We start from the raw sequence: 16,817 nt of genomic DNA on the forward strand, positions 1-16,817 counted from the left end.
GGGTTGGAGGATGGCTCATTATATGCAGCTAAACTTGGTGGGATTTGCTCTGCCGTTCCTGATCATCACGTTCTGCTGTTTCAATATCGTCCGAGCCTTGAAGCGAAGGAGAGACAAGGTGAATAGCGAAGACAGAAACGACAGGAAGGCTACAATCCTGGTGTGCGCCGTCACCCTGTTCTTCCTCGTCTGCTGGGGCCCGTTTCACTTCATGACTTTCATTGATCTACTCTGCGATCTGAAAGTTTTGCATGAGGATGAGTGGGACCACTTTCTAAACATTGGACACCAGTTTTCCGTATACTTGGCGTTCTCCAACAGCTGCCTGAATCCGGCGCTCTATGTTTGCTCTGGAAACTATTTCAAGAGGAAAGTCAGCAGCATCTATAACAGAAGAAAACACTCCTCGGAAGTGACCGCTCAACAGCGGACGGTTTTAACATCTACGACAACTGCCAATCAAATCAAGCCTGTTGTGTTATATGAGAAAGACTAGCTTGGGATTTTTACAACACAGCCATGATCTATTTATGCACATATAATGGCTCCAATTATGGTTAGGGTTGGGTATCGTTTGAATTTGAACGATTCTGATTCCGATTCCGATTCCTTGTTTCGATTCCGGTTCCTAAAGATTCTCGATTCCGATTCTTTTAAGAGGCAGGGTCAAAAAAGTTTAGCTAACCTTGCTAACCAATGGTTTTTCTGAAGGAAATAATCCTTTCTGAAGGAAATACTTCATCTGTCACAAATAGGGCTGAACGATTTTGGAAAATAATCTAATTGCGATTTTTTTAGCCAATATTGCGATTGCGATTTAATATGCGATTTAAAAAAAAAGTTATTTACCTTCTGTATTAGTCGACAAAGACAAGCAATAAATAATTGTATAGTATGGATGGGAATCTTTAGATAGCTCATGATTCGATCTACTTTTTTTCTTATTAATTAATCTTAATAACTCTTAAAATATGTATTTAATTGCATGTGTAAAAACACATACTTTAAAAAATAAATATAAAAAAAACATTTAATTAAAGCAATTACATGTTAAGAATTTTAAATAGGCTATATAAAATAATATAGCTTCAAAATATAAAAGCTAGTAAATAAAGAGAAACAAAAAAAAAAACATTACAAGCAATAAAGAAAGAGTGGTCTCAGTATTTAAAAGTAGGCTGTCTGAATGTTTTTCATTCAAGAGCTGGAGTGATTTCCCCTCAGTTTAGATACGATAAGCTGCATTCACACTAATGCATATATCTCTTTTGAAATTGTAAATGTGGTTTGTCCTGTTGGTTTAAGATATAACTGACCGTGTTTACATTAATTTCGCGTCATAAAAGCATTTTGACATGCAAGTACATTTACCAATGAGTCGCTCACGGCCGCATGCACGAGCGCTCTTCACAAAGCACGCGTTAGTATTTTAAAATGAAAGCAGCCTTCTCAGTGATTTTCATGGTTTTAATAAATAAGCCAACTGCATTCCAAAAGACATAAATAATGCCTCTGTGAACTGAAGCATTTGTAAAGAAAATTCCCGCGGGAGAGAACGCGCACTGCAAGTGTAACGTTATAACATCAAGCAAAGCGGCAAAAACTGTTCAATGAAGCCCGCGAATGTCCTTGTAATTCGGTTCAATCCCGAACTTTATGAAATAACGTTACTATGTTTTGGAAGGTTCGAGTGGTGTCATGTGTGTGAGTGAGTGAGGAAGAGAGAGAGCGAGAAAATAGAAGCAAGCAGATTCAGAACACGGTTCGTTTCTAAAGCACGCGCAGCGTCATCACGCATCTGTGTTTAAAAACTAAGCTCAGACTCGATTCTGAAATTCTCTGAATCGATCCAGGATTGTTGAGGAGAGGAGAGAATAAATAACACAATAAACTGTTCTTTTCTGAACGCCAGACCGCGTAGCGTGGCAAGTTGATGCTTTATCTTGCAGACTGCTTTTCTCTCGCGTGTCACGTGACCAGTATAATCGCAGCTCTTGCGATTACAAAATCGCGTTTTATCATATCGCGATTTTATCGCAAATGCAATTAATCGTTCAGCCCTAGTCACAAATACTTCTTTTGTCACAAATTTTGCATTTTGCCGAGATTTCGTTATTTTTAGAAAAGTGAAGCCACACTTTGGACCGCCGACGTAAGCTACTCATGTTCGACTCGAGTGGTTATGCCAACACTTCCGGTAGAGGCTTCTTCGTTGGTGTTGTTCAGCGGTTTCTTCTTCCGCTCGGCGGACTGTGAATATCGAAACTAGGAATTGAAATTTTAACTTTTAAACGATTCCGGGAAAAACGAAAAGTTTGTCCCGGTTCCAATCGATACTCGATTCTCGATACCCAACCCTAATTATGGTTCCCAATCTTCTTGACCAATTCAATTTAGAAGATATACAATTTTATATATACATATATGTGTGTGCGTGTGTGTAATGCCATATCTAAAAAATGTATATGTTTGTGTATATGTGTGGGGTTCTATATATGAAGCATAGGGTTCTTTACTCAACTCAAAAAGGTTCTATAATGACAAGAAAGAACTCTTTTGGCACCCATTCATATATTACATTATTCTGCAACATTTATAGTTGTAATTAAATTATTGCTTTTTTAAACTGTTGTTGTAGTAACTTAATATCACATTTTAATCATGCTGATTTGTGGACGAGAAAAACTGAAATGGCACTCTTCGTGTGATATTGATTAACTACATAAAATGACATAAATATATACATTTTCTAACCCCCATATCTTGAATTTTGTGATCATTCACAGCATTCATAAATACATTTTAGGGTCTTGATGTTTTTCAATAATATGAAATATTTAATCCGGAAAGGACAAAACAAATGATTATGAATGAACCCAAAAGGTTCCATATAGAATCTTTTTCCAGGTTGCAAAGAAAGGCTTCTGTATAGAACCTTTTAAGGTTCCAAATACGTAGCGCTGATAGAACCTTTTAAGGTTCCAAATAGAACCTTTTCTTCCAAGAGTGACAGTAGACCTAGTCATAATAATAACAATAATCAGACTTTTAAAATTTTCCATGACTGTGGAAACTCTCAATTATGAAGATTATACAGGCTCCAAAATTAAGAATAAACCAAGGTTAAATGCACAACATTGTAGAGAGTCTTTCTGGCTTGAGATTCAACAATATATTACTTTTTAATCATAATTTTTATCTACACTTTTCAGTATTGGAAAAATTGCATTGATTATTAAAATTCTAAAAATTGTTGCAATGCATTCTGAGAGTGTCTTCCCAAAGGAAGCATACACACTAAACAATGCTGGGTTGTTTTAACCCATATTTGGGTCAAATATGGACAAACCCAAATGTTGGGTTAAAAATGTAATTTAAAATCTTCAACTTTCATTTTCAACTGTAATTACATTTTTAACCCAACATTTGGGTTTGTCCATATTTGACCCAAATTTGGGTTAAAACAATCCAGCATTTTAGTGTACAATTTTGGCCAAAGATGTTGAGATGCATTTGCTGTAGACAGGTAGAGCTCTGATCTTTCCTGTACATCAGCATGTTCTTGCTGTTCGTATACATGTTGTGCCACGCAAAGTGAATTACTGTCAATCTTTATCAACACGCCATCTTCCAATTGTTGGTGGTAAGTGGCTACACATTTTCACGTTTCTAAAGGTTACGCTTACAAGTGTTTACAGCAGTACCTTTCAGCAATGATAAATACTTGTTTCCAGTAAACTATTTGGTAAATATTTTAATTGAGCTTGTTTCCTTGCGGTTGAGGGGCAGAGCTTGTCATATAAACAGGAAGAGCTGGTTTAAAGGAAGTTGCTGTAGATAATCAATGCTAAACACAGATGCGTTTACTCAAACCATCTCTGCAGCTTTGATCAGAGAGCACTAAGAGGTGAACACCTTTATCCTATTATCGAAACATCAATGTCACCACGTTTAACATCATTACAAAAACAACAGGATTTGAAGGGAACAGGTATGAAATGTGTGTGTGCAGCATTAGATGTCATGAGATTGCTAAACCAAATATGGTGAAAAGACACTTTCAAGCATAATATTTACTTTAAACAAGCGATGCTGATAAAAAACGTCTTCCTTTCACATGTTTGACGTCATTCTGGTATTAAAAGAAAGTAAAATTGTTTATACAAACAATCGAAATGACGTTTCCCTCCATCCCACAGTGAGGACAGGGAAAAAAATGTAGTTAAACCTAAACTAGAATTAATAGCTATTCATGGGAATCAATAAAAAAGACATTTAAAAATTAAGTCTGCCGGTGACATGAAATGCAAAGACAGTTTCGGTCATAGCAAACATCTGAAGTGTGCGAATGGCATTGTAGTGCAAGGACAGTTCAGCATGAAAATATCAAGTTCATCTTTACAATTAAGCTAAAAAACCCTGTTTCCTTTCCATTACTAGAAAAATCACAGGGACTGCACATTTGTAAGCTACCAATTAATGAAGGATGTCTTAAGTTGACTTTAACCAGCAGCGAGTTAGTCATCATCGATGCACCACTATTATTTTTTCACACTTTTAACTATAATTTGTGTTATTATTGTTTTATTATTGGGTTATTATTGTGATATAGCTTTGGATATAACAGCATGTGCCAAATGCATGAATGTAACTGTAAATGTACCTCGGTGCTGCTAACTTGTAAATATGCAAATACTCAAACCATTGATATTTATATTACTTATAAGCAAATACTCTTCACCTAACCTAACCCACACATCTGTGCCAGAGAATCCAATGATCTCACCAGCTGGCTGGCAAATTTATTCAGAAATGCAACATATTAAAATTACAATAGCCTTTTCCTCAATGATGTAAGTGACACACCACCAGATATTCAAATGAGAGAGAAAACGTGACATGACTCACTCAACATCAACATAAGAGGAAAATTTACATGCATCTACTGTATCCAAAATAGAAGTTTGTGTTGTGAATAATGTGTGTGTACTGTGTATAACTATTTTTGTATATGTAAATGTAAACATGCATGTATATATATTGTATTTATTTATATTATATTATATATACATATATATATATATATACACACACACACACACTGAAAAAGTACCACATAATATGAAGCAATAAGACATTTTAATCCATTTAATTAAACATTTACATGGTAACAATAAAAGTATTGAGTATCCAGACACTATGCCAAACTGGTACACTGTTTTAGATCGCAGCACACTTCTAGCATGCGGTACAAAAATGTGAATTAGGATGAAGCCAGGATTGATTCTTCACATAAACCACTCTTGTTTCACATATACATTACATCTGTGAAAATGTTTCAGTTATCTGGTGTTAATCCAGATGTCTAAACTGTCCGTACATACGGTATGATAACACACGATACATCTGCAGTTCATCAGCCTTAAAGGAATTTGTGCAGAAATAGTCTGTCGTGTGCAAGAGAGGTTAAGATACAGATTAAACAACAAAGATAAACCCAGATAAAAGGGGAAATGGGAAAGTTTAGAAAATCTTTTGCAGCTTCTCTTTCAGAGGGGCTAAACTAGGGATGTGCAACGATTAATCGCATCCAAAATAAAAGTTTGTGTTCACGTAATATATGTGTGTGTGGTGTACTGTGTATAATTATTTTGTATATATAAATACACACACATGCATGTATATATTTAAGAAATATTTGCATGTATATACTTTATATATATTTATACATAATTAATATTATGTATAAATATTTGATATATGAAGAACACATTTTTCTTAAATATATACATGCATGTGTTAGTATTTATATATAGAAAATAATTATACACACCACACACACATATATCATGTAAACACAAACTTTTATTTTGGATACGATTAATCGTCGCCCATCCCTAGGCAAAACTATGGAACTCTCCCAATTGGATTCAAACTGCAGAACAATATTAACATCAATATTGATGAGCTCAAACAGTGGCTTAAATCGGGCTAAAGTTGTTCTCATGTGTAAAATTTGCCATGTCTTGTTTAACAATGTGTTTTTATTTGTTGTAAAAGCCCCTCTGGACAGGTGTTCAAAATTAGCACATGTGCTATAGCATGTCGAACCACAGAAACCAATCAAGTCGAGGTCATTGCGGATCATCGTAACCTTGAGTTCCTTCGTGAAGCCAAACGTCTGAACACTCGCCAAGCTCGATGGGCACTCTTCTTCACCCGTGTGACCTATCGTACTGGAGATAAGTAGGGTTGGGTATCGTTTGAATTTGAACGATTCTGATTCCGATTCCTTGTTTCGATTCCGGTTCCCAACGATTCTCGATTCTGATTCTTTTAAGAGGCAGGGTCAAAAAAAGTTTAGCTAACCTTGCTAACCAACGGTCTTTCTGAAGGAAATAATCCTTTCTGAAGGAAATACTCCTTTTGTCACAAACACACACTTTGGACCGCCGACGTAAGCTAGTCATGTTCGACTCGCGCGGTTATGCCAAAACTTCCGGTAGACGCTTCTTCGTTGGTGTTGTTCAGCGGTTTCTTCTTTCGCTCGGCGGACTGTGAATATCGAAACTAGGAATCGAAATTTTAACTTTTGAACGATTCCGGGAAAAACGAAAAGTTAGTCCCGGTTCCAATCGATACTCGATTCTCGATACCCAACCCTAGAGATAAGAATCAGAAGGCCGACCAACTCTCCCGCCTTTATGCGCCAGAATCCACAATGTCGCCTCCTGAGCCCATTCTCCCTCCTGCCATAGTCGTCAGTCCAAATGAATGGACCCTAGACAATCATGTCCAAATTGCAACCCGTGCTAAACCGGCTCCGCCACGAGGTCCAGAAGGCTGGACATATGGTCCATCTTCACAATGCCTACCCCTCCTAGACTCGGTCCACATTTCCCTGTGTTCTGGACATCCTGGTCGCCACCGAACCCTCTCACTCCTCAATAGTCGGTTCTGGTGGCTCACCATCGCGCACGTTCGTGGATGCTCGATTTGTGCCACCACCAATATCCCATGTCGGCTCCCGAAGGGGAAGCTCAAAACTCTACCTATTCCTCGTCGAACATGGTCCCGACCTCCCTCCTTCCGACTCACAGACCTGCATCTCAGTCGTAGTACAACGCTTCTCCAAAGCCTGTAAGCTTGTCCCTTTGAAGGGTCTCCTCACGGCCTTCGAAACCGCCAACAAGCTGTTTGAACACGTTTTCCGCCATATTGGTCTTTCAGAAGACATAGCCAATTGAAATAAAAAAAAAACAATTGAAATATGTAAGTCTTTTAATCTTTACGTTTGATGTTATTTTTTCTAATAAGTTATGTACCCCTGTAATTGTGTCTTTTTTTCTTTCCATTTATTTGTTCTATATTGTGACTTTTCTTCTTTGCTTATAATGACTTCAATAAAAAAAATTACATGCTTGTGTTAACTTCAAGCATAACAAGCATAATCTTGGCTTTGCGATCCTTTATTATGGTCAGAAAAGATGTTTAGGACGTTCAGATGTTTAAGATGTTTAGATGTTTAAGATGTTTAGGATCTAAACCTGCCCCAGCCCCTGACATAAGCATGACGTGGTAAAAGAACAGTTCTAGTCCAGCAAAGAGTTGGTGCCGCTTTGGAACCAGTTCTCCTGGCCGAGAACCGGTTCTTTGGCTGTCGAAACACAAAGAACTGGTTCGCGCGCAGGCACCGGCTCTGAACCGGCTCTCAAAATGCTTTGGTGGAAAAGGGGCTATTCCCTCTAATGGCTCTTTCAGACTGCACGATTTTCAAAGTAGTCAGGTCGCTGCTCTTTTCACACTGCATGACTATCTTGGCCAGCATTCAGTCGCTGCTGTGTTCACACTGGACGATGGATCGGCGACAGAAGGTTTCACACTGCATGACTTTAGAAAAATCGCCGACAGACTCTGTCTAGCACGCTGCACGCAAACTACATTTCACAACAAACACGCGTGAGATATGAAAAGGAAACAACGCGCGACACCACACGTGCAAGACCGGAGTTCTCACGTGAGACTTTTTTTTTCGACCCGGTTGTGGTACAGCTGGTGAAACAGACACGAGTGCTCCTGCCAAATGTCTACTAATTTTTCTTCCATTTATTGTGTCCAAATAGACCGAGAAGAAGCTTTTTTTGTTGAAACAATGCCATATCATGTTGATATGTGATCTATAACTCTTCCCCGAACTCCCTGCTGCTCTGTATCTTGCTCTCTCACTGGCTGCCGGTGATCGCCGATGTAGTTTTCAGTCAAAACACTTTTCACACAGCAGGATTTTGAATCGCCGACAGGTCCAGATATTTAGCATGCCAAATATCTCACGGGCGTCGGCGACTCGTCGGTGATTCTCTCAGTTCGCGTCTTTGTTCATTCACACTGCGTGATTGTCACTCGCGTGAACGAGCGCCGATTTGCCTGTGATTTCGGGCATTTGTCAGCGATTTCTCAAAACCTGTCGGCGAGCCAAAATCGTGGCTAAAATCATGCAGTCTGAACTCTGCATAAGGGATCCATCCCTCCTCACTAGGGTTGGGTATCGTTTGAATTTGAACGATTCTGATTCCGATTCCGATTCCTTGTTTCGATTCCGGTTCCCAACGATTCTCGATTCTGATTCTTTTAAGAGCCATGCAGGGTCAAAAAAAGTTTAGCTAACCTTGCTAACCAACGGTCTTTCTGAAGGAAATACTCCTTTTGTCACAAACACACACTTTGGACCGCCGACGTAAGCTACTAATGTTCGACTCGCGTGGTTATGCCAACATTTCTGGTAGACGCTTCTTCGTTGGTGTTGTTCAGCGGTTTCTTCTTTCGCTCGGCGGACTGTGAATATCGAAACTAGGAATCGAAATTTTAACTTTTGAACGATTCCGGGAAAAACGAAAAGTTAGTCCCGGTTCCAATCGATACTCGATTCTCGATACCCAACCCTACTCCTCACCCAGTTCCACGAGGCTCATCCCAACCGCCCAGCTCCAAGGGGTCGAGGCCGACCACGTCGATGAGTCATACTCCTGAGTCATCAGGAGCCGCCCATGTAGTAGTATTATTTCTAGAAGGTAGAATTATTTCCCATATATTTAAAGAAATTAAAGACTTAATAAACACATTCACACTATTCCCTCTTTAGCATTTCATCCTGGAAATCAGCAGCCATGCAGAACTAGTTTCCAAAACATGATTTGCATGGCTTATTTTTCAATGAAGGCAACGCCTATTCACAGTATTATATGATGAGAGGATGAGAGTTGCACTCAGCTTCTTTAGAAAAATAATACCATGGCTGACAACGCTTCTTCAAACTCAACTAACTGCACACATGGCAACACGATAGAGCGGTACATGTACCCGACGGCTTACTCGATATTCTTCATCATTGGATTTCCGGCGAACTGTTTGTCTCTGTACGTGGCCTGTGTTCTGATGAAGAAAGGCAATAATTTGGCGGTTTATCTGATTAACTTGTGTGTCGGAGATCTCCTGTATATCCTAACTCTGCCCGTCTGGATTATGATGGCATTCGGGCAGGCGGTGAGTGACGGTCTGTGCAGTGTGATTGCGGTGGTCATGTTCAACAGCTTCTACGTGGGCTCCGGGTTTCTGTGCTGCATCTCGACGGATCGATATTTAGCCATAGTGTTCCCGCTGCATTTCGTACGGGTGCGAGAGGTCAGAACCGCTGTGATGGTGAGCGTCATCGTGTGGCTGGTGGAGATTACGGTTCATCTCGGTCTTCTGGAGTACTCATACGAGATCAGGAACTTTTCTCTCAGTCGAATGTGCGAGGAGCCAGGGATAATGACCAAAGCTGCTGCCAACATGGCCATCACACGAGCCGTCCTGGGGTTTCTCGTTCCTGTGCTCATCATGACCTTCTGCTTCATGGAGATCATCAGGGCGCTGAATAAAAGCACATCTACTGTGGTCAGCGAACGGAGAAAGATCTGCTTTCTACTTCTGTGTCTTCTGTTCACCTACTTGGTGGCTTTTACCCCGTTTCAGGTGGTGATGTTCATCAGGGGACTATTGGAGCCCGAAGACTGCGGCGTTGCGCAAAATCTGAGAGGGGTTTACATGGTGTTTGTGGCCACCACCACAATAAACAGTGTTTTAGATCCCATCATTTATTGTCTCATGAGTGAAAGTGCCAAAACTGAAATGAAAAGCCTTTTTAAGTGCTGTGGGAAACAATTCAGCAAGATTTATTCATCTGTGGTGAAAGCCTGAGTTTAGAATAACACCGCAAGACTGCAAATATACTGTATATGAATGACAATCATTTGTTAGTATTCACAATGCTTATATATGAAGAGTTCAGATGCAAAAGCCTCTAAATTCCATTTGAAATTTTCTTCTTTAATGATGATTTTTATCAAAATTGTATATTGAAGTTCAGTAATTTCACTTAAATAACAATTAATAGGTAATTATCATTGCCATTTAAGTGAAATCACTGAACTTAAATATACAAGCTTGATAAAAAGGGTCATTCTAGAAGAAAATTTCAAATGGCACTTAGAGGCTTTTGCATCTGAACTCTTCATATATATAGTAGGACAGAATTGACTGAATTTTATGTTACTCATGATGTTGACACTGTAAAGCCTGACACATGAAAATAATAAGAAAGTTAAAAGTGAGCTGAATAAAGAAAAGTTTGGGTGTGTTTAAATATTTAAATATAAAATTAATTTAAATATTAGTCGGCACCAGTAGATGATATTTAAATGCTTCGTTTTATGGTCAAATATCTGTATAGTTTTAAAACATAATGCAATTCAATTATGATTGAGATATGAACAAATAAACCTTCCTCAAAGGTCTGATGATCATATTTGAGATTTTAAAACATTGTGTGTGAATAATCAAATCAAATCAAATGAAGTTGCTTCAGACCAGTAAGTGTTGCTCTTTGAACAATATCAAAGTTATTATGTCTACTTGATAAAAAATATGTAAAGATTTCACAGCAAAAAGACCAGTACACCATGAGTTTGGACGTTTGTGCAATTACACATGTAGTGGATTGAGTGCAACAGGTTTTTATTTTAGTTTTGATCATATTTGTCTATCAAATATGATACAGGATTAAACCGAAAGGCTGGTGAACTGTTATAATAAAAATGAGCAGGTGTGTCCAAACTCTTGAGTGCTGCATTTCTGTGCATTTGTTTGGTGTGTGCGCTTGTTTCCAGAGAGAAAAAGGCTTCTGTGAAATAGATCTAATCCGTTTAACAGCACGCAACGCAAACCCACTATCAAAACATCTATGGTTTCTGAGATATGTCTGACTCCACACGAGCATTCAGTGGATACACGCAACCCCTGTCATCAAAACAAGTGAGTGTTTCCCTTACCATTATTTAACCCGTCACAATAAAAGTTCGGGTTTAACTTGACAGAAATATATTACTGTTGTACAGTAAAATTTAGATATATGATAATGTAATAATAACACTATCCAAATAAATTATGTTTTTTTTTTAATAAAACCGAATTTAAGGAATAATCCATGTTTTAATTTTAACAGTAAAGCTCATTGTGCAGCATGTTATTTTACAAAAAGTTTATGATAAATCTTTTTTATCTTTTTTCATATATAATTTTTTTTCTTAAAATGTTCATAATACATGATTTCAATTAATTAGACGTGCTTTTTGATTGCTAAAAAATTACATACCTAGTTTCGCTAGGTAAAACTAGCACTAGCAACCAACCCCCCCCCTAGCTTCTCTATCCAAAATATCCTTCAACTGTTGTCAAGGCAACACTCCAGTGTGTTGTGTCAAACGCCCCACAGAACAGAGGGGCGGAGTCAGCGAAGCTCATTATCATTTAAAGACACATGCACTGAAATGAGAGCGGTTTTTGACCAAGTAAAATGAGTGTTTTCTTACAATACTAATGAGAATATTTAATTAAAGTATATTACAAACTGTTCATTTAGACCCTAAAGAAACAAATTAACACGTATGAAAATGGCATTATATGATCCCTTTAACGCAAAAGGTTGTTAATAGTTAGTTAAAAGTGAAAATTGGACCCTAAAATAAAGTGTGACAAAATATTTTAGCTTAAAGTCCAATCTTACAGACTCAGATAACTCAACCTCATTATCAAAACTTAATTACCAAAAATAACAACATGAGTAACTAAAAGACTTAAGCTATATATAAGTATACATGCAGTAAACAAGTGACAAATCATGTTTCAGGAAGGCAGGATGTGTTCACTGTAGTGTTTTGTGGTTTCTGTCCACTAAGTAACGGCGAACAAGGAAGTAGTATCTGCCACTCTTGCTTCCTCTCATGTGAAGGAGATTGTTGCAATGTGCAGTTCCTTCGATTACATCTTTGCAAATACTTTTATCATATTTTGTCATAAAAACGGGTTCCTGAATGGCTGCACTTATGGTGAGTAGATTTGATCTAAAATATTCAGCACATGGGCTTTTGATGCAGTTAAAATGCACTTGGTTTTCAAAAGGTTTGGTTGGTTGATTTCTAGAAAAGATATTGTATAATAACTATACTGAAAAGTTGTTGTATATATTTTACAGTTTTGTTCTTAATATCATGAGTCAGTATATAAATCTGCTAATAAGGGACGTTTCACACAAAAATGAAGATCTTTCATTGTTAAATCGCCCTCATATCACTTGTATGACTTTCTTCTGTGGATCATATAATAATTTTAATATATTAATAATATCAAAAGTGATATTAAAGACATTTATAATGTTACAAAAGATTTTTATTCAACTTTTTTTAATAAACGTTCTGTAAAAAACATATGAATCATAACCATTTTTATTTTATTTTTTCGTCGGATTCTTTGATGAATTGAACATTCTGTTGTAATAATATTTCTAGGGATGTCCCGATACCACTTTTTCACTTCCGATACCGATACCGATGCCGATGCCACAGTTTTGGCTTTTGCCGATACCGATATTAATCCGATATTTTTATTTTATTTTTAAACTAATAAAAAATATAGCAATTTTCTCAATTAGCCCCTTAAAATATACCTCCAGTATATAGTTCACATCCCACCCTTTATTCAAACACTATATATATATATATAAAAGAAAATGCAGGTACTTCAGTACTTAAAGCTAGCTAGCTACCAACAGGTTTAAAGTTAAAACAATTTAAACAGCAGTGTTCTACATTTTAAATAGCAGTACAGTTTTTTTAAAGCAAGTAGAATTTCTATAACTGTGTGTTAAACTGATTATCACTCTTGTGTGTGTTAAACACAATCTACTTAATACAGACAGCTTCATTATAAAGATAAACAACAAATCCCCAAAATATATGATCATAATCTATGACAACAAATGCTGTTATAAACTAGATTAGCGAATAATACATATTGCTCTTTGTATTGTTGTAAAATACATTCATGAAAAACAATATAACAAAAATGAAAAAGATAACTATTTTATATATAGCCAAGTAATTATTTTATATATTTTGTATATACTAAAAAAATTGAGACATTAAATGTATAGCACAGCTATTTAATGAGGCAGCAACTTTAATAATTATTAATGTTAATAAGCTTTAATTACGTCACTGCATTATGATATGAATGACTCCAACACAGTGCGGCACAAAGCGCTTATGCGCATTCCGAGCGCAGAATGAGGCGCTTGAAACCACGTGGAGTTACAGCACGCAGCTGAGTATGCACCCTATGCATGCTACGCGTCGAGTCCGCTTTGAAAAGTTAAAAACACAAAGGAAATACATATTGATGGACAGTGTATTAAACAGTATCTATCTATACAAGTTTATTGAGCCTTTTCTTTAAACAGTTTTAAAATTCAGTTACTATGCGCGTGAAGAACAATAGTGCTCTGACTCTGGTGAGGTGATCTAACTGACAGCGTCCGACACCTGGTAGGAAGTAACACGATAGTTACAGGAATAAAGTCCAGCAAGATAATGTTGTTTTATGGGAAAACATAGACCTTTATCTACAGATAAAGTATAATAGTATTAACATTGAATCATCTTGAAGATAGTTTCATCATTGACTGTAACCGAACGCGACGCGCTGTTTGAGTGCTGAATGGAGAATGACTGACAGCCGCGAGAGGGAAAAGTTTATGTGATCTTGAATTTAATGACTTAAATATTAATTTCTCTCTCACATAATGGCTTCAGAACACTTATAATAGAGTGCACGAAAGCTTCATGGTACTTTAGAATGTTTTTGTGCCTTCTGTGGGGCTTAACAATAACATAATAGTATACGCACAATATCGGATTTGGATCGGCCTCGTCTGATCGATACCCGATCCCGCAAAAATGGCTGGATCGGAGCCGATACCGATCCTGAGTATCGGATCGGGACATCCCTAAATATTTCCCAATATTATTTTTGCTGAACCAAATGCAGCCTCGCCTCGGTGACATAAGACTTATAGGGCTGTGAAACAATTAATCGCGATTAATCACATCCAAAATAAAAGTTTGTGTTTACATAATACATGTGTGTGAACTGTGTATAATTATTTTGTATATATAAATACAAATACACACACGCAAGTATATATTTAAGAAATAGTTGCTTATATATATATATATATATATATATATATATATATATATATATTAGGGCTGTGCAAAAATTAATTGCGATTAATCGCATCCAAAATAAAAGTCTGTGTTCACATAATATATTTGTGTGTGCTGTATCTAATTATTTTGTATATATAAATACACATGCATGTATATACTTAAGAAAATGTGTTATTCATATATTAAATATTTATATTTATATAATTTAGATGTATTTATGTATTTATATATATACAGAATTTAAGCGCAAATAATTCTTAAATATATACATGCATGCATAGGTATTTATAAATACAATATAATTATATACAGCACACACAAACATATTATGTAAACACAGACTTTTATTTTGGATGCGATTAATCGCAATTCATTTTTGCACAGCCCTAATATATATATATATATATATATATATATATATATATATGTGTGTGTGTGTGTGTGTGTGTGTGTGTGTATAATTTGTACTATACAAACATATTTCATATAAATAACACATTTTTCTTAAAAATATACATGTATGTCTGTGTATTTATATATACAGAATAATTATACACAGTTCACACACATAGGCTATATTATGTAAACACAAACTTTTATTTTGGATGTGTTTAATCGCGTTTCACAGCCCTAGAGATTTCTTTAAAAACATTAAATAATCTTTATTATTCCAAACTTTTGACCAGTAGTGTTTATTACTCTCAAATCTATGATATTATTGTGTTTGCTTCTGACCATTTTCAATGTCACTGAATGTATATAAAAGAGCAGCATAAAAAGAGCACGGAGTTTGAAACGGTCCTGAATAAACTACAATTTTGTGTTGAGTTAATAGTTGCTAGTCTACTGTCCGGTAAAACCATCACATAACAAATAATGATGTTTGTATCCCTCCTCATATAAACTAGCTGTCTTGAGATGAATGTAACGGAGGGATGGACGAACTCCTCCGGCGTGAACGATTCGGACTGCCACCCGTCTGAGAATCAAGAAAAGAAGGTGTTCGTCGCGTTGCACTTGGCCATGATCCTGATCGGCATCCCGTCCAACGTCTTCTTCCTATTTGTGTCATACCGGCTCATCCGTCTGAAGAACGAGTTGGGCGTTTATATGTTTAATCTGGCTCTCTCGGACCTCTTGTTTATCGCGTGTTTGCCCGTGTGGATTCAGTTCGCTCTCCACGACACGTGGATTTACGGAAAGACGGCGTGTGTCGTGTGCGTTTTCCTGCTCTTCACAAACTTCTACACCAGCACCGTACTTCTGAGCTGCATCGCTGTGGATCGCTACCTAGCCATCGTTCACCCGCTACAGTTTTGCGAGTTTAGAAAGCGCAGGATTGCACTCAGCGTGAGCATTGCCGCTTGGATTTTTAGCGTCGTATTCAATGCAATCACTGTGCGTCCAGATAGCGTCTACGAATATAATGACGATTATTCAGTCTGCTTGGACCTATTTCCTTTGTCAAATCAGCAAAAACGGGTCAACGTGGCTCGTTTTGTAGTGGGTTTCCTCATTCCTGCATTGGTGGTGGGTTTCTGTTATTGGCAGATCTATTCGGACGTAAAGAAAAACCGAACTCTGGGGTCGATGGAGCGCCGGCATGTGTTCAATCTTCTCGGAGGCATTTTGCTGACTCTTTATTTGTGTTTCGGGCCCCTGCACATCATGATGGTTTTGAGGGTTTTTCTGGAGGATTGTCCGTATCCCAACTGGCTCTTCATCGGATATAAGGCAAGCGCCTTCCTCGCTATGCTCAACTGCCTCGCCGATCCGCTCCTGTACGGCTTCACGAGCAGAACGGGTCAAACCAGTGCTTCAAGCCTGTTACTCGTCTTCAGGAGAATATGGACGAAAGAGGAGCAAAGAGAGACGGGACCGGAAAACAACCAAATCCTTGGGACTGGTGTGGAATCCAATCACAAAATCCCTATATACTGTACATCTGAATTACAGTTGTGATTGGATCAAGCTGATGTTTATATATGCTATTGTGTTTTTAAAAAAGAACGGGACTGAAAGCAATGAGTGAAATGAAAGGAAGACTCCCAACAGGGGGGTCGCGGCTAGGGTTGGGTATCGAGAATCGAGTATCGATTGGAACCGCGACTAACTTTTCGTTTTTCCCGGAATCGTTCAAAAGTTAAAATTTCAATTCCTAGTTTCGATATTCACAGTCCGCCGAGCGGAAGAAGAAACCGCTGAACAACACCAACG

At 37.5% G+C, this 16,817-nt stretch overlaps 4 protein-coding genes across 4 annotated transcripts in view; all 4 read left to right on the plus strand.

Annotated features, from left to right (window-relative positions):
• Nucleotides 1-748, plus strand: part of bdkrb1 (bradykinin receptor B1) — a 3,263-nt gene extending 2,515 nt beyond the window's left edge. The window contains exon 2 of the mRNA XM_039662953.2: nucleotides 1-748. This exon is cut by the window's left edge and continues 584 nt beyond it. Coding sequence (XP_039518887.2) covers nucleotides 1-496 — 496 coding nt within the window. The 3' untranslated portion in view covers nucleotides 497-748.
• LOC120473281 (zona pellucida sperm-binding protein 3) overlaps nucleotides 1-16,817 on the plus strand; it is a 194,702-nt gene that overhangs the window by 101,362 nt on the left and 76,523 nt on the right.
• LOC120473262 (G protein-coupled receptor 4-like) lies at nucleotides 9,295-10,326 on the plus strand. The gene has a single exon (XM_089119984.1). It carries the CDS (start codon nucleotides 9,352-9,354, stop codon nucleotides 10,234-10,236), a length of 885 nt encoding a protein of 294 aa, XP_088976110.1. The 5' UTR covers nucleotides 9,295-9,351; the 3' UTR covers nucleotides 10,237-10,326.
• On the plus strand, nucleotides 12,285-16,594 carry gpr65 (G protein-coupled receptor 65). The gene is made up of 2 exons (XM_039662954.2): nucleotides 12,285-12,422; nucleotides 15,509-16,594. The coding sequence occupies exon 2, from the start codon at nucleotides 15,519-15,521 to the stop codon at nucleotides 16,560-16,562; it is 1,044 nt and encodes a 347-aa protein (XP_039518888.2). The 5' UTR covers nucleotides 12,285-12,422; nucleotides 15,509-15,518; the 3' UTR covers nucleotides 16,563-16,594.

This window comes from Pimephales promelas, chromosome 15, assembly GCF_988280905.1.
Source record: "Pimephales promelas chromosome 15, fPimPro1.hap1.1, whole genome shotgun sequence".
NCBI classification, from domain to species: domain Eukaryota; kingdom Metazoa; phylum Chordata; class Actinopteri; order Cypriniformes; family Leuciscidae; genus Pimephales; species Pimephales promelas.

What these genes read in the sequence shown, in the direction of transcription:
- LOC120473262 (XM_089119984.1), top strand. Translation starts at nt 9,352, where the DNA reads ATGTACCCGACGGCTTACTCGATATTCTTCATCATTGGATTTCCGGCG.
- gpr65 (XM_039662954.2), top strand. Translation starts at nt 15,519, where the DNA reads ATGAATGTAACGGAGGGATGGACGAACTCCTCCGGCGTGAACGATTCG.